Consider the following 18,499-nt stretch of genomic DNA (forward strand, 5'->3'; position numbering starts at 1 on the left):
CTCAACTGTGGCCAGAACGGTATTCACCACAATCCAAGCCCCTGTGGTTAGAGTGCGTATGTGCCGAGCACAGTTCATCCAAAAGACTTCAAACCCAGTTCCTATTCACAGCACATTAAAACACACAAACCCTAAATGTTCTCCTTTCCCTAAATCCTACACTACTTCCCTCAACAGCGAATCACTGAGGTATCGCTGTGGTGGAGGGGTTCCGTAACGGGGGGGATTCTGCTTTAAGGAAAGTGCTGTCTGGAGGTCAGCCCAAGGGTAAAGTACTTCGCCAGGAGTCAGAGAAAGGTGAGAGGGGCTGAAATCACATTAGCTTTATTTCCCCTAGAGAGAAGGAGAGCATAAATTAATTTAATCCTGTTTTTCTGCAGATCCGCTCAGCTCTTTTTGGGACAAGCGTGGCCCAGCTCTCCTGTGCCTCAGGGTGCAGTGCGAGCTTATGGGATACACAAACAGATGAACGCAAGCAAATGATCATATCCTTGAAAGAAGCCGCGATGACATAAATAAGGGAGACGAAAGGTTGCACTAAGGTCAGACAGTGGATGTGAGAACGACATGTCATGCACATACGATCGCAGTGCTCTTTTCGTCTACAGGAGGAGGATTTACTCTCTCACATGAAACAAGAGCTAGAGATCTGGGATGAAGACTGGATGTTGGCTATGCAATCTATAGCCACAATAAATCATTTATAAGGCCAAACAAGTCTGACTGCTTGCAAAAAAAAAAAGCTTAATGTCGTTTTAAACATCTTTATAAATGTTTACGTTTGGGGACATATCATGAATGAACTGTATTCTATATGAAAAGATTTTGAAACTGATTCTAAGTTGATACATATATTAAGGATTTTGGACACACTAAGCTTAAAAGACAAAGCACGTTAACAACAATCATGTGCGTATGCATGTCTGTATGTGAGCAGGTATACAAAGCAAGCTACAAAAGAGTTCATCGGTTCAATCTTAAAAAGAGAAAACACGTCTCCGCAGACTCAATGATTCTAAAAACAACAACAGAAAAATTCTGATATCTCATAAATCCAAAATTATTCTGACTGAGGGGCAAAATATAGTCTCTCAGATCAATATTCCACCGACTGTGTGCTAAAATCTTCAATTAGCATGCTAAAGCACTTTCACGTCTCCTTTTTTGGTGGGGACAAGCGCGCAAAACGTGCTAATGCCCCCTTTTTCTTCAGTGTGATAACCCACCTCTCACCTCTTCCTTTCTTTCATCTTGCTCTGCATCAGGTGATGATTTGGGAGAAAAGATGGTCTTCTATATTTAGCAAAAAAAAAAAAAAAAAAACCTTGCACCGACGAACCATTTCCTGTTTTCTCTTAGTATCTCCTGAGTGCAGTACCTGGAATCTTGAGTACAGCCATCATGCACAGAATGAACTCCCTGACCAATGTCTCACCATGAGCAGAATGGCAGACTGAACATCTAGTGAACGCTAATTAAGCTCTGACCTGCAGTCTGACTATTTAATGGCTGATTGAATTAATACGAATGTTTCTTCTAGTCACACAGACGTGAGATTGTTTCTAATAGCGAATGCACAAAACATCTCACTCCATGGTGGAATGGTGGAACCCCATTGTGGACTTTAGAGGAGCATTTACATAGCATTGGAAGTCACTGATTTTAATGAGAGCTGGTGGAGTGCATAATGCTATAAAATTTCAGAGGGAAAAGGAAAAATCTTCTATCCTCAACTTTATGTGCTGTACCTTCTCTTTTCATTCCCATGGCCAAACACTTCTGATAGCGGCAGTACTGGCAGCGGTTGCGCTGGCGTTTGTCGATAATACAGTCCTTGCTGTCTCGACAAGTGTAAGTCAGGTCCTTGCGCACAGTCCTCTTGAAGAAACCCTTGCACCCCTCGCAGCTGTAAACACCGTAGTGTTTACCTGTTGAAAAAAAAATGCAAACATAGAAGCCTAAGGAGTCATGTTCAGGTCTACAATGGGAATAATTCATGGATAAGGGCTTGTGGCATTTTAATCTACAACCTTTCAGCTGAAGTGTGTTAAATTACCTTCTTCTATCCCAGCTTAATATTGCAAGACAACTATAAGTATCTTCTTGTAGAGTAAACACTGTCTCTGTGCGGCTTACAAAATACTCCACTGTTTTCCCTGCTGAAAAATAAACCTGTTTAAACAAGCCAAAAGCTGCTCTTTGCGAATTTCCCAGTCTGACTGAGCTTGTTTAGCAAGCCGAAGAGTTAAAAAGTGCCAAAAATCCCTCTAAAACCACCGAAAAAAGAGCATCTTAACTGTACTAGAAAATCAGCTAAGACCAGAAAACAAGCTTAGATTGTTTTGAAGCTGATATTCCATCCCAACCAATCCTGCATTGCAACATTAGCACAACAGTTTGTATTTGGGGCTCGGTTTTGTGTGTGCAGATATACACTGGCCTAAGCAGGTCTTAGCTGGTTTAAAATGGTTTAAGCCTGATTTAGCTTGTTTAGCGGACCAACCAGTTAAAAAGTGCTACTTTAGTTAAAGTCAAGTTAAACCACTTAAAGTTAATTTTGACCAGGCTAAAAGGCCAGCTAAGACCAGAAAACCAGCATAGACTGGTTTTTGAGCTGTTTTTTTTTTTTTTTTTCATTCTAACCAGCCCTGCAGAGCAACTCTGGTCTAATAAAGTCAGTTTTGGAAATGAACTGCATGTATAAACCTGCCTAAGCTGGTCTTAGCCAGGTTTAACTGCTCTCCCAGCCTGATTTGGCTTGTTTAGCTGTGCCGCCACCTGAGAAATGCCCAAAACCCCCTACAAAAAACCTGACTGGGCTAGAAGACCGTTTTTTTTTCCACCCCAACCAGACTTGAGCAATCGAAAGTTGCAAAATGTTGTACATTTAGGGCTGCACTACTGGTCTACATGTAACAGTGTGTTTTGGTACCTGAGGAGCGGTCGCCACAGATGGCACAGATGTGTTTGGTGAGGGACAGGGGGGTGCCCAAGGGCTGCGATGGCACCTTCATCACACCGTTGATGCCCAGGGGCGGCTTGATATCTTCTGAGCTGCTGACAGAGTTCATGGGCGAGTTCAGCTGCAAAACATAAGCAAACACACATCATTTAGACACGTCAACATATCGGCTCTAAGGACCTGGGTGAAAAAAAGCTGAGTTCCAGAAGGCCCCGACTTTTCTGTCAGTTTCTTCAGAATGGGGCCAGCGTTGAGCTTTCAGATTGATTTTGTGCCACGAGACTGAGGTTCTCTCATTTGATTATGCTCTCTCTCCTACTTCCTCTGAATGTGAGTACAAGAAATGGATGCTGAGTGTGTCCCTAGCCTCATTTTTTCATATCCATCACCAGCAGTGCACATGTTCTATGCTAGAATTGCGGCAATAAAATATTTAGTTGGACAGTGGAATAAAGACGTGGTTCTGTTTCTCTCTCTCTCCAATATGTGTCTGGCTGCCCTCATCCAGAAATTTTTTTTGCTCTCACAAGTGTATTTTGAATGAGAAAGACATTAAGACTTACATTTCTGTGGAAATAACAGCAAAAAAAAAAAATCTAAATCCATCACAAATGTTTAATCATCAATGTGTTTGTGCACATTTTACTCTATCATTGCAAGGTGATGATGCAACAGTTGTGTAAGACGCAATCACAATAACAGGCACATTGTTCATTTCACTCTACGCGTGTTCATATTCAATTACACACTTTAATTATACCAGCAACACAAGAGTTTTGAGAAAATGAAAGTTGCTGATGTGTAGACACTGTGCCTAAGGGTCCAACAGGCTGTTCTAAAAAAAAAAAAAAAAAAAAAAAAAACAACCTAACAGATGCTATCCTGGCTTTGGGGAGTGAGAAAGTCACTCTGCATCGTTAACAGTGATGTTTGCATGCATTTGACTTTTTTTCCCCTCTTTTATTAATATTATAGTAGATGATTTTCCAGCAACAGACTTGTTGGAAGGCTCTTAAAAGCATGACACAGATTTGGTAAAGGCCTTGGGACTGGCGTTGTTGGCCACGAGACAGAAACACTCATGTGAGAGCCTCCAAAGTCTTGTTCTCATGCTGTAGCCAGAACACAGTTAGCAGTCAAACTAGTGAGAGGGGCCTGATAAAGACCCCATTTAGACCAAAAGGAGCTTCTTCACTTCCTACTTCACACCACGGCTATGTGTTGACGTTAGTGCAAGAGACAAGCAGACTTGCTAGACTTCTGTTGGAGTGCCATGTAGCCAGTGGACACTGGACACAGACAGACCACTGTAGCCCCACTGGACTGCCACCACAATGGTATTTCCATCACCTAAAACATATATTGTGTTTTAAACCATTCTGCAATGAAAATTACATTTTCAACATCTCTTAAATAAAATGGAAGACTCCTTTGTCTTACTAATGCCATTTTCTCAGCTAGTATTTTGCTTATCTTAAATATACACAATGTTTTTTTTTTCATTTATTTTCCCAAATACACAAAGTTTCAAATTTCATCTTAAGCTTTTTACTAGGAAAAAGAATGATAATCTTTAAAGTAAACTTTATTCATGTTATTATTTTATAAGTAAAGTTCTAATTTAGTTTATTACTGCCCAACTGAGGGTTTTGTGTCAAACTATACACACAAAATACAGAAATACTTTATGATTTCACTTTTGTTTAGGTTATCATATCACATTAAACAAATTATGATTCATGTTTTAAGATCAAAATATATTAAAATCAACATTAAAGACTTTTTACTATGAATACTATAATTAATGATGAAGTTGGCATAATAAAGTTAGGATGTTTTTATTTTACTGGGCCTTTATTTAGACAGAATAGTAGAGAGCAGACAGGAAAGCATTGGGTGAAGGGAGGGGAGCAGGACCAGCAAAGGAATTTGAGATGGGAATTGATCTTGGGTCGCCGTGAGTGCATGTGTGCTGTATGTCGGCAGTCTAACCACAAGGCTATTGGTGCCAAAAATTAAGTTAGTTTTAATGTGACCTTCATTTAATAAAACGTTGGTCAATAGTGTTGGTAAGTTGGTGTTTTAACACCATGCCAGCTTCCAAGTTGATAAAGTATAAACAAGCGATTTAAAATTAATTCAGATTTGACTGTTAAAAATTTCTTCAAAAGTGTTTTCTGAGTAATATAATTTCCTAAAAGAACTTAAGTAAAATTAAATGGAGTAAGGAACAATGAACATCCAGTCGGTTGTTATGGTAGAATAACCCCTTACAGGTTGACCAGGACCCCGATGTGAGGCAGAAAGATTTTAAGATGAAACCGTTTTAAACTCTTGCCAGTTTGTTAGTTATCTTATATTCCATTACAATGAACCAATCAATCGTCACAAAATGGCTGCAGCATTATGGCATATAACATAATTGTAAGTAATTGTACACATAATATTGAATTGAGTTTTAACATTTTATTAGCTAACCAAATGCAAAGCTTCCACAAAGTGCAAAGTGCTGACTTCAGTTACCTGGATGAGCCGGTGTTATCAGCTTTTTTACCGTTTTTTTTTTTTTTTTCAAGGAATACCATAACTTAGAATTCCACGACTGACCAATCAGAATCAAGTATTCCACAGAGCAGTGTAATAAAATGCATGTAAAGGATACTGAACTCTGAACTGATATGCATTAACAGCATATCAGTGAATCTTCTTTTGATGCTAAGAATTTGTGTGATTCTGGAGTGTTCTTTTCAGCATTGTGTATACGTTATTTGATCCCACTGATTACTGAAAATAAAGATGAGACTTTTACCCACATTAGGGTATTTTACACAGTTTGTGGTTTGTAAACTGATTCCATTCATTTTGCCTTTTGTTGATGACGTAAGATACTATGGTAGTCTTCATATCAAATCCAAATCTAATACGTTTTTCTGTCAATAGAAGTAATAAACATAAGTGTCCAAATTTAAGAAACACCCACATGTGGAAAGACTTAACATAGTTAATCACCCTTATCCATGTACATGATTGCATCATCCTAAGAGTATGTGTGTGTATTCACACGTGCCTGCTCACACCCCTTAAACCCATGCATGGACACACACAGTATTGACATGGCCCATGTCGAAATATTTGCCAGTACAATTTAAAGGGTTGCATTCGCACCAACAGGGTGTACTAGGAAGTGATGTAAGCCGGTCGACAGCGACGTCATTTGTGCAAGGCATTCAACAACGGAAACAGGAGAATTAGTAAACAAAAGGAGGATGGAGGACTATGTGATCGCATTTGTGTTTTTGTTGTGTCTCCCAGGTTTTACAACATTGGACATGGAATGTTGACGTATACGTAAACCGATTGAAAGAACGTAAAGGAGGACTAAGAATCTCCAACACCTGGCAGTGCCACATTTGCTAAAGTGCCTGCACTTCAGCGTCCGTATAGTTATCGCTGTTCACCGTACTTGCGAAATAAGTTGACACAATGTTTACAGTATGTTTACACAGCATTTTAAATCATGGCGGGCGAGGGCGTTTTTCAAATGCATCTGGTCAATCAATGTACATTTACGTCATGGGTAGTACCAGTTGTGCTGGTTAGACCCTGCCCCGGTGTAGGAGTTAATCTGGTTCTCGAAACAGGCAGTACGATGCTAAAATCACACCCAGTTCCGGCGGTGCAAAAATGACCAAAAAATGGGCAGTGCCACAATTAGTTCTGGCACTATGAAAAGGATCCTGCGGTGCGAAAGGCCCTATGATTAACACCTTTGAAAACTGCTCCCTTTTTATTCAATATGATTATTAATTCCATCCGTCAAAAAACTAACAGGCAAAACGCTGCCGACAAAAGACCCTGTACTTCCACTCTGTTTGATTTACGATGTCAGAAATGGTCATTGTCCTTGAAAAATGCTGAAGGCAGTCAAGGCTGCAGAGGCCGTAACAGTGCGTTCCCGTTCTGATGGAGAGAGGTGCTAATGATGAGTGAGCAAAGAGAAAGCATGGGTGGCAGTAAATTACACATGCCATACTTTGTTCTGAGGCTGTCGGTTTATGAGAAATAAAACGCCTTTTGTTATGAATTTCTGCCTGCGTGTCTCCGATGAGAACCTGAAACATGCTCATGTTACCCACATATAAATACTCATGGGGAGAATTCACTAAAAATGAATCGAGCCCGCTGATAGAGCCATTTATTTGTACCTGCTGTCTGCATTAGGGGCCCGATTCACTAAAGGAATTATGCAAATCAGGTAACAGTGCAAATGTGCCCACAAAATCTCTGCAAAAGTAAAGCAGCATGGCATGATTCCCCATTTGTTAGAACCAACAAATATACTTGTGTACTTTACTTGGACTACACAGTATCACGCTACCTTTCAAGAACAAAATGAGACAAATGTTTCTTAAAATAATCAAATTAATACATATTAAATAAAATGAAATCCAACGAAACTAATTTAAACTAAACAAAAATAAGTGACAGTACAGCACAGAGTCAGCAAAGTCATGTGTTCGATTCTCAGGAAAACAATTTACAAAAAAATAACTAGTAAATAGTTAATATAGAAACTATTTATAAGTAGTTTCTAAATAGAGTTTATAGCGTTTAGAGTTTTACATCGGATAAAAAAGTTTGACAAGTGCTTAATTTAATGACTGTGACAATGAACCACAGGTTGTCAGTTAGATGCAGGTTTAAGTTGAAATACTGCATGCAAACGTGGTGCAACTGTATGAATTCATGATGTGTTAGATCACATGCAAAAGCAGCTGTTAAAATCAGCCTCTCTCTTCACTTCATACCTTAGTTTGTCTATTTTTCTGGACCTCTGTAGTTTGTCTCATCAGATGCAGAGCTGCACTATCAGAGGACTCTATCAGAGTATGGCTATTTTCAACATGCAACTCAATCTGCCCAAACTCCCTCTCAATGCAGTATTTGTGTGTAGGGGTATATGTGCGCGTGTGTGTGTGTGTTACAGAAGGATTAAAGGGTCTAGTTCTGTGACTGTAAATAGAATAATCCTCCCTCCCATACATGATCACACACTCTTCTTTGAGGAGTAGGGTGTCAGACAAGTGCCCTGACTAAGAACAACATGATCAGCCAGCCGTGCTGTGACACTTAAGCTGTACGGAGAGGAGGGGACATCCCAAAACTTAAGAAACAACATGCACAGAGACACACACAGCGAAGTGACTGTTGGTAGGGGTCAAGAGATCATTGTACAGGCCTGCTTCAGAATTGGATATTGAGTTTGATGTAATATTTAAAGAGACAGTTATGTAATTATTTACTCTCATGTCATTCTAAACCTGTTGTTCCCTGGGACACATGTTCAGATGACTTCTATATTCCAAATCACTTAGAATCTTCTCCTCTAATATGCTATTATCCACAGTTAAATTGAACTAAATAAATAAAAAACAGATAGTTCAGGAAAAAATACATGGGGAAAAAAAGAAAAAAATACAACATTATAAAATGATTCTGATTTGTGAATAGGATCAATTGGTTCTTAAAACTATTAACCACTGTAAATGGATCACTAAGTTGAAATAGGAAAAAAGAAATTGTGGAAAAATTTCAATTAAATGAAAAAAGAAATAAAACAATTAAATTCAAATAAAATAAAATTGAATGAGTCTGATTTGAGAACTAGATAAAAAAAAATTAACCATTTAAACCATTTAAGCTATTAACCACTGTGAATCTTTGAGTCAGTAAGTTTAACTAAAATAATAATAATAATTTAAGAACATTTGTATGAAAAATGAATTGAAGAAAACAACACAAGCAAGTAAAATATAATGGAATGGGTCTGATTTGTGAATTGGATAAAAAAAAAAGTAATGGTATGTCATGGTTTATTTTATCATATGTGCCAAAGCTAAGTAGAAAAGAGAGAGAGAGAGAGAGAGAGAGAGAGAGAGAGAGAAGTTGTCAGCACCTCTAGATCTGTATATCTGTGCTGAAATACAGGGTCAGAGAGTGTTGACTCAGGAGAAAGAACAGTAGCTTTCACCTGGAAAAACTCACTAGCAAAGGGAAGTCATGGCAGATCTAAGCATCAGATACCGGTGATCCGTTCAGTCTTTGTGCAAGTACGCTATAGATGTTGACACTTGGTTGTCAAGCATAAGCTAGAGGCAGAGAAGAGTTGTGCTGTCACAAATTTGTCTATTTAAATAGTCAAGTAATCTGTCACTCACAACGATATAAGCTCAGGGGCCGTTCACACAGATCACGCAGTTCTTTCATTTGAGTAACACAACAGAATGCAGGTATTTAAAGGGTACAAATGTTTTTACACTCGCTGTGCATCCAGTTGCATCAAACCCAGGCAACAACATCTGTCTAGTGCATTTCTATGAACAAAATGGTATAAAAGCATACAATAATGGCTTTTTTCTTTTCATACATTTGCATTCAACATGACGTTATCTAGCATGGTTTAGCAGAATGTTTTGTCCATTTCTTGCTAGGAGGAAAGCTCAAGTTTCACCCTATGGACACCAAGTTTAGTCTGCAAAACTCTCATCACATCAATCTGCTTTTATTTCAGGATTCAGACTTGAATGGTGCTTAAGGAGTCATATATACTCCCAAGAACGGATACATTTTATGTGATATGAAACACACGTGCGGTGATCTGGCAAGGCAAAGTCAACGCACATCATACAAAAAGAGTAAGAGCATAAATCTGAAACCTTAGAAGAGCTTAGCTGATCTTACCAAGCCGAAAAACAGACTTCCCTCCCAAGGACACTTCAAAGCGTAAACCAAATCCTGCAGCAGCAACCTTTAACACATGCTAACCTCTCAAAACCAGAATACGACTTCACACTGGGGCAAGTGGAGTGGACTTCAAATGAAAGAAATATTGAACATCTGATGCCTACTTAATTGTGTTGAGTACATTTGACTTGTACGTATAAATCAAGGTTTCAAAGCTATAAACTGCAGTGATTTTACCACAGTAAAATGGAGTAAAAGCAACTAATGTTCAATTAATAATAAAATACAATCATAATATTAACCATAACAAACACAAATCACTCTACTTGACGCACACTAAAGCAGTATGGCCATCATAATTATTAATGACTGCAATACAACTAATTGTGATAAATAATTTTTAAATAATAAATGACAATTGTTTCAAATATTATAAATGTTCTCTTTTGGGGGAAACACAAACAAACAAGCCAAAAAAGAAAAAGAAAATCAACCAAAGCAAACTAAAATGTGAAACGTTTTGCATTAATTAAGCATGTTTATCCATCTATTGAATAATACCTCTTTTTATGCTGACTTTATAAATGACACATTCACTTAACATTCAGAGCCAGAATAGTCCACCCAGCGGCTACGTCACTGTTATCACAACAAACTCCAACTCCAATCCACGCTTGACTGGGATGTGTCCATCCACACATGGAAAAGCTTTGCTGATAACAGTGACCTTTTTCTTATCTTTAACCACTGCGGGGCACTGGGCCGCTCCCCTCTGCCTGATAACCCACTCAACATCTGACCTCCGATCTTTCACACCCATTACTCACCCTAAGTGTGACTTTGTAGAGGCTGCTGTCAGTAGCGGTGTGGGAGACACATTTGGAGCCGTCCCTATGGACACGGCAGTCAGCGGCAGTAAGTTGGCCCTGTTTTGTATCAGCCGTAAAGGCGAGTGTCGCTGTCATTTGGGTTCTTGCAGCAACCCCGATTATTGGACTCACACATGAAAATGCTTTACCTAACATTAAAATTTCAATAGTTCCTTACTTCAGTGTGCTACACACACAATTCTGGTGTCTTTGGAAAGAAGACCCTTTGGGCTTTATTTTTCATCACCAGATTTGGGAATGCTCAAAAAGAGTAAAAGTTATAGACACTGAAGTGCCTTGAAAAAAACCACACCAAATATTTTTTACATTTCATATAAAAATACTTGAAATCAGTCCTTTGAAATGTTGGTATGTGTGTAATGAATGAATATAATATACAAGTTTCACTTTTTGAATGGAATTGGTGAAATAAGTCAACTTTTTGATGATATTCTAATTATATGACCAGCACCTGTATATATAAAGGCAGTGCAGATACAATACATAAAAGTGAATAAAAATTAACCTATGCATTATATGGATAAAACTGATCGGTCATATTTGGTTCATAGAGTTTGTTCCTTCCAATCGAAGCCAAGCAAGCTGCATCATCCAAGGCCAAATGTAAATGATCTACACAGCAATCAAGACAACACTGGTGGCCAACCAATATCCTGCAGTCTCGTGCAGCTCCAGCACCGGGTGAAGTCAGTAACAGAGGCAGATCTGATACCCACTACTCTGTTCTGTCTAGCTCCTGCTGTGCATGATGTCTGCGCGCGCTTTGGTAGACTGTGTTGGGCCAAGACAGATTATAACCGTAGAGCCGTATCCTCTGAAGAAATGTTGTATGGTGGAATAATTGCCTAGAGCTGAAACAGCTGTCAGCATCCAGACCTAATCTCAGAGTGTGGATAATCATCACTGGAGCGCTGTTTGCAACAATGTGCCTGCATTGTTAAAACCAAAACGAAACATTGAGATTTGTAATGCTGATTAATAGAAACCCAAATGAATGCACAGACACTAAAATCAAATAGAAAATGGGTTTCAAAAATGTAAACTTCCAGGCTGGATCTGGTGATAAACCACCTTCACAAGTGTAAAACACAAGCATTCAGAGCAAACAAAATGAAAGAAGCTGTCCTTGAGCTCACAAGATAATGCCGTCACTAATTTCAAGGTTTGACTTGAAAAATAAACCATTTTGTGTTTGAGGGGTTTTGTGTACGAGTATCAAGGTTGCAAAGAAGCAATTAACAACAGGCAAAATCTGCAGCTCCTACTACATGGGTTCTACACATCGTCTGAGGACACAGATGGAGGTAGAAAATAAGAAGAGACTTGAAGAGAGAGTTTTGAGTTAAAGTAATAGTAAATGTGCATTATGTATTTTTCCACAATTAGCAAACAATTAGAAACAACTGTTATTAAAGGTGCTCTCTCCTACAATCACACACTCTCCGTGTTCTTTACCCTTAAGAGCAGTTCACATGTTCTTCTATCAACAGAAGTCTAAAAGTTAGAAAGGACGTGTCATTGTGAACCCAGGTTTGGGTTCTAAGTTTCAAGGGAGCTGCTGTTTCTGGTTTTCTCTGTCTTTCTTAGCTAGCACACACTTTGGCGCACAAAGCCTATTACTGAAAGTCGCCAAGATAAGAGCTTCTTTTGCTAATGTGATGTTTGTTTCATTTTTCATATGCTTTGCTTGAAACTTTTTAATAGGGGCTAATTGTTTTAAAGTCGGAACTGTACACAGCAAACTTTTGCTTAAGATTTTCACACTGGCACTGAGTTAACAGATACTGAATGAAAGTGAATAAAACTGAAACATGAAATGTGATCAGTTGCTTTTATATTTTTGTTTTCTCTTTACCCTCTTCCCACAAAACTTGGGATCACATCTGAATGCAAAATAACAAAAGAGGCATATTTCCCTCATTAGAGGCCCTGTGAAAGCATCCCAGTCAAGGCCAGAGTTTGTATTCTATTCTGTTCACCCCACAGGCTCCACAGAGCTGAGCAAATACTTGCCTGAAGGGGTGCTCGCTTTGTCAGAACTCATGGGCACTTTTTTTTTCAACCAAATGTGACCGTGGACCACAAAACCAGTCATAAAAGTCAATTTTTCAAAATTGAGGTTTATACATCATCTGAAAGCTGAATAAATAATATTTCCATTGATGTATGGTTTGTTAGGATCTTACAATATTTGTCAGAGATACAACTATTTTAAAATATGAAATCTAAATTTTGAGAAAATCGCCTATGAAGTTGTCCAAATAAAGTTCCTGGCAATGCATATTACTAATCAAAATCAAAATAATCTTTACTTAATATCCTAATGATTATTGACATAAAAGAAAATTCATAATTTTGACCTATATAATGCTTTTAGCTATTGCAACCCCAGCGACTTAAGACTGGTTTTGTTGTCCAGGGTCACATATGGTCTCGACCTTAACTACTGGCTGCATATGTCACTGTATGCAGAAAATTCATATAATCAGGCCTTAAACCCTAACTGCTGTGAAAAAAAATGATATAAAACAATAAACTATGTAAACATAAAAAGGACAGAGCAAGCAACTAAGGTAGGTGCATCACTCTCAACACACTTCATTTTTTGACTTCTAGCAGCCAAAATTGTTCAATAATCCAGTATTTATCTGTTCACGGGGTCACTGTGTCACGACCTCTGGCACAGACTGATGGGATCAAGTATTTGCTGCTATTTAATGAATCACAGGATGACAGTGAAGGCGAGATGATAGCTCTTCCATACTATACGACAGCCAAATGTGCATCCAGACCCACAACAACTGCATCTCCAAACCAAAAATATGTGTATGTAACAGACTGTGGCTGTAGCTTTAAGATGTTTACACCAAGTGTAATATGACTACACACAAATAGAAGGAAGAAAAAAAAATAAAACTATTTTTTGCACTAATATTAAGGTATTATTATTATTATTATATATTTTAATTAACTGTACCTTTCATAACATACATAGATGTGGACACACAATACAAACAGACATTAAAATATTAGCTTTTGTGTAGTTATCACTGCTCATTAGTAGACTGTGGTATACCTAACTACTTTTTCAAAAGTATAGTTTGCCTATACTTTAAAATAACAGTAGCATGAAAAGTTTCCTCAACACAGATAATGAGCTTCCAGGAACAACTTCCAGTCTTTCAGTACTGTACACACTGAACCATAAGAAACCATTTAGGCTGGATCGAGAGCTAGTAAATGTTCAGGGATTTTTCTGGGCAGACAGAGTGGCATATCTGCATTGATTGCCAATGGAAGTGTAAACCGAACCATGTTCTGCCTAATGTGTGCCAGCTGCTGGGAGACGGCAAAATCTGTGCTGTGCCCGGGGCTGGTGGGATCACCATGATTCTAGGATTTTTATTTTAGGGGAGCTCCGCCCCCAATGAGGGTATAATTTATTTTATTTAAAAAAATAATAATGTTTAACTAATAGGTTGTGATATAGTACAGTATAAGTTAGATGGGTATAACATTTGAATAATGAGCCAAATACATGTCTTCCTGATCACAAACACACACACTATTTTACAGTTTGCATTTCTAGTACAACCCTCTTCCTATGATTAAATACTCTGTCACTTTCTGGACTGAGGCGAACATGAATTTGTGTACAGTTTATGGAGCTAATTGCAAAATTTTTAGGCGAAGTCCCACTAAAAATCGCTGAGATCCAAAGATCCCCATGGGTGGGATTGAGGTCTAAAGGCGGCTGACAGCATCCTTGCCATGTATGTGTAAGACTCGAGTCCCTGCATCTATCACAGTAGGTCATCTCTGTCAAAACCAACCTTCCCAAGTGTGGCCAATCAGAACATTTCAAAAGAAAACAGATAACCATGAAATCCACAGTCCAACTCAAACAAATGTGTATTGTAAATGTGTTCCAGCTGAATGCTGTTTTGGAGAGGTGGATGCTGTTATCTGAAACTATACACAGACTAAACACAGACACACTAAACCAGACAAAACAAAAAGCTATTGTTTTATACTCGGTAGGTGCCATGGCACGGGCGGTACAACACCTGAAATCCGAGACAAAACCCTGAGGTGCTGGCATATTTTTTTTTATCCTTACTGGTTATTAATTTACAAAATTAAGTTAATAAAACTTTCTTGCCCATTGTTGGCTAACTTTAAGGTCTCCAATGTAAAAAATGATGCACAAAAAGTGCAAGTGGTTACATTTGCTGATGTTAAACCTCCAAAATGAATATTAAGTGAACAAAATTATAAATGATCTTGACTCTTGCCTTGTTTATGTTGCATTTTGTGGATTTGCATAGCGGTTGGTGTCAGTGGGGTGCCTGTTCCAGATCCTCTGAGGTTAAAAGGGTTCATGAACTGCATTTTTATTGTAACTTGTTTGATTTCTTTTATTTCTTTGTTTTGCTGATATTGGTTTGATTCTATTTCTCTGTGCAGCACTTTGGTCGGCTCTGATGTTATTAAATGTTTTAAATTAAACTGAAACTGAAAGTATTCACTGAGGTTCACTTAAACTGTGTGATTTTACATAAAAAATAATCATAATGTTTTAAGTAATAGGCTATTTTCTATCCTGTTTTTGAGCCTCTCTGCAGAACGTTTTTTTTTTTTTTTTATAGACTTGCAAGTAAAAGCCCACGGCTATGACTGGCAAACAGTATTGCTTATTAAAATAACAGATGGACACTGCTGTAACGTACTCTGAAAACAACATGGGTCATTTGGGTTAAAAAGGTAGAAATACTCAGTACATATCAAACAGTCTAGAACAGATCAAGTGCAATAGTGGTAAAAACATGTTTACTCCCACTTATGTGTTGCGACATTACTGTTGGATCCACTCTAGTCAGGATCAGCACAGCATAATCGTTTACTTTCAGTCTCTCCGGAAAAGCCTGCATCATACGGTCTTATTTTTTAAAATGAAAACGTATTCCATAGCAAAGTAAAGCAAACATACAAACAGACAGTGTTTCACTGACACAATCTGGAGCTCTTTGCTAATTTTACCCCGTTTTTACAACGGATATGAGTGGCACAATGCGACTGCAGACAACAGATCCCATTATAATTGGTAATTCCGTCTACACTGGATGCGACACGGACTGACACAACAAATCCCTAGATGTAAACTGATATCCCGCTCTATTCCTGACATATTCCAAGCATTTGTGCCGCTTCTGACCTGAAAGGAAAATTTATTCGCAAACATGACGCAAGAATGCTTGCGCCCAATCTAGATATGTTAGGATCATAAGGAAGGCAACTTAGACTACACAGTGTCTTGTAATCTTATAATGTCATCTGTATGACATCCTGTATTTGCTTCTCTCTATCGGAGCGTTTCAGTGGGCGGGGCTAAAGAGGCAGTGCTGTAGAAGCAGGCTTTGATCAGGCTTTTGAAGGTGGTGTTTAGCATTACGTTATAAAGTGCCACATTCCAAAACGAGTCATTTTCTAAGCTTGGTTTCAATAAAAAATGTTTTTAAACTAGCAAGAAAGTTTTGAAACTTACAGGATGTAACATTGACAGTACATTGACCTGTTATATCAAAAGGAAATTTGGTCAAGGGAAATTTGATTTCTCGGTCCCTCTGTATTTAAAGGCGTTATAAACGGAGTAGCAACCCCATTCCACCCGGCTTGGCCTGAAAACAGCCAGTCAGCCAAGTGCTAAACATAAGTGAAAAATGCCATCTGAGTCAAATCTCCTTCCATTAGACCCCATGACTGCCTCCCAACCAGAGAGAGATGAACAGTGCTGTGTAAAGATAAAACTGGTTTCTCTAGGCTCCTCTCACTACTGTTAGTCAATGCAATGACCAAACCTGCATTCAGCATTTGTACAGTCCAGAAAATCAGTCTCAGACACAGATGTGACATGACACGACTCATTGAAAATGGTGTAAGATGGAAACTAATGTATTAAACCAATATATTTGATGTTTGGATTGCTGGGTGGTCTGACAACTGTTGCTTCCAAATAACAGCAAGTTTTCTGTCCTATGTTGATGGATTATATAAAGTTTTAAAAGTATTAAATTAAAAATACATATTTTTAATAGAATTAAGGATATTTTTTGTTAATTCGTGTACATTCATAACTAATTTTATTTATATTTAACCCCCTCCCACACACATATACATAATAAATATTAAAGTAGAAGGCGGCTGTCAAAGAAAACTAGGACACTGCCAGCTTTGATGTCTTAATTGTGAGCCTTTTTTAAAAATGACAAAGAGATGTGCAAGCCTATTTATGGAACAAAAGACAGATCGAGTGAGAGTAATGGAAAAAGAGCGAGTGAGACAGAATGGAGTTAAATTGAACGATTTTTAACACTATTTAATTATGAAGCACAAATACGACTTCTGAATGCGAGAGCTTCTTTTTAAATACAGCTTTGAGGGAGGGTCTCGGAGTATGGTTTTACCTGCGGACTGATACTGGGGCCGTAGCCCATCCCGGGTGATGCCATGGAATGTGGTCCCATGGGTGAGCTGATGACAGAGAAGGGAGAGCCCAGGCCGTTCATGGGTGAGCTCAGAGTGCTGATGGGGGAGTGCAGAGACCCTGAGGGGCCTAAAGAAGTCGGGCTCAGCAGTGACGGGTGCATCCCCCGGTGGGATGTGGGAGAACTGAGAGGAGAGGACGTCATATGTCCAGAGGAGTCTGTGAGGAGGAAAGTGGAAGGAAGTGGTTAGACATTTACCATAGCTGTAGTCTGCGGCTATTTGTCAAATAATTTCAGAGAAGAGATGATTTCCTCTATCCAAGTATTAAAACAGCTAAAATACTATACACCAGAGAAAGAGAGAGAGAGAGAGAGAGAGACAGTGAGAGAGAGAGAGAGAGAGAGAGAGAGAGAGAGAGAGAGTCAGTGAGTGAGTGAGTGAGACAGTGAGAGAGAGAGAGAGAGAGAGAGAGAGAGAGAGTCAGTGAGTGAGTGAGTGAGTGAGTGAGTGAGTGAGTGAGTGAGCCCTGTTGGGAACTTTTCACCCACTTGCTGAACCTTACATTGCATGATTATTCTGAGAAAGTAACAAAAGACAGACAGTCACATGGGTGCACTGCACTTCTTTATCATCTAGCGTAGAGGTCACCAATTTGCGGATTGTGAATCATTCACCATAAATTTATATAATTAGAAGCACTACTTTTTTCCTCACATGGCAAAACTGAGCTTCTGAAGACAGCATAAAAGATCAATTTCAAGTAAAAGGAGATGCTACTTATGATAATCTAACACTTAGGCTATACAAAAAAAAAAGTCCTTGGCATAGACTAGCTGTTTTAGTTTTTTTACTCCTCACTGTTAGTTTGTAATAAACCTTTATATTTACTGCAAAGCTGATTTGGATATTTATATAACAGTTTTTTTTACCAGTTGCTTTTAGTTACTCAATTGTGATTGGTAAAAAAAAAACATAATATTTACTGCAAAGCTTATTTAGAGCTATCTATATTGTAAAAATCACAAAAAAATTACATTTTAAATTAAAAATTGTAATTTTTTTTACTTGGCAAATCAGCAGAGAGAGAGACTTAGAGATTTAATATTTATTCTTTTTGTAAGGTATTTTGTCTGTGATTTTAAATATTTACAACAAACTTTCACATTACTTATTTAATTTCAGGGTCATACAAAATCCGTTCCAAAATCTAGTGAGCTGCCTCTTTGTATACCTCCTAAATAAACAACCTCCTACTAAAGCAGCATAAAAATAACCTCATTAGTAACCAATTTAGAACACTCTACAAAAGTAGCGAAGCAGAGATTAACAAACAGAAAACTAGCAGAACAATAACCTATTAAGCAAATACAATTCCTTAAAATAATGCCTCTGTAGAAACCTCACTAGGTTCTGGAAC

At 38.3% G+C, this 18,499-nt stretch overlaps 1 protein-coding gene across 4 annotated transcripts in view; it reads right to left on the reverse strand.

Moving 5' to 3' along the window:
* The window catches only part of LOC113064320 (retinoic acid receptor RXR-alpha-A-like), a 130,115-nt gene that overhangs the window by 17,666 nt on the left and 93,950 nt on the right, over window positions 1-18,499 (reverse strand). For all 4 annotated transcript variants that reach the window (XM_026235048.1, XM_026235051.1, XM_026235050.1 and 1 more), the window contains exons 3-5: window positions 17,061-17,299; window positions 2,933-3,083; window positions 1,749-1,928 (exon numbers count right to left, since the gene is read on the reverse strand). In XM_026235048.1, coding sequence (XP_026090833.1) covers window positions 1,749-1,928; window positions 2,933-3,083; window positions 17,061-17,299 — 570 coding nt within the window. The remainder of the gene's footprint in view (window positions 1-1,748; window positions 1,929-2,932; window positions 3,084-17,060; window positions 17,300-18,499) is intronic.

The sequence above is a fragment of the Carassius auratus genome, chromosome 46 (assembly GCF_003368295.1).
Source record: "Carassius auratus strain Wakin chromosome 46, ASM336829v1, whole genome shotgun sequence".
Lineage (NCBI taxonomy): Eukaryota > Metazoa > Chordata > Actinopteri > Cypriniformes > Cyprinidae > Carassius > Carassius auratus.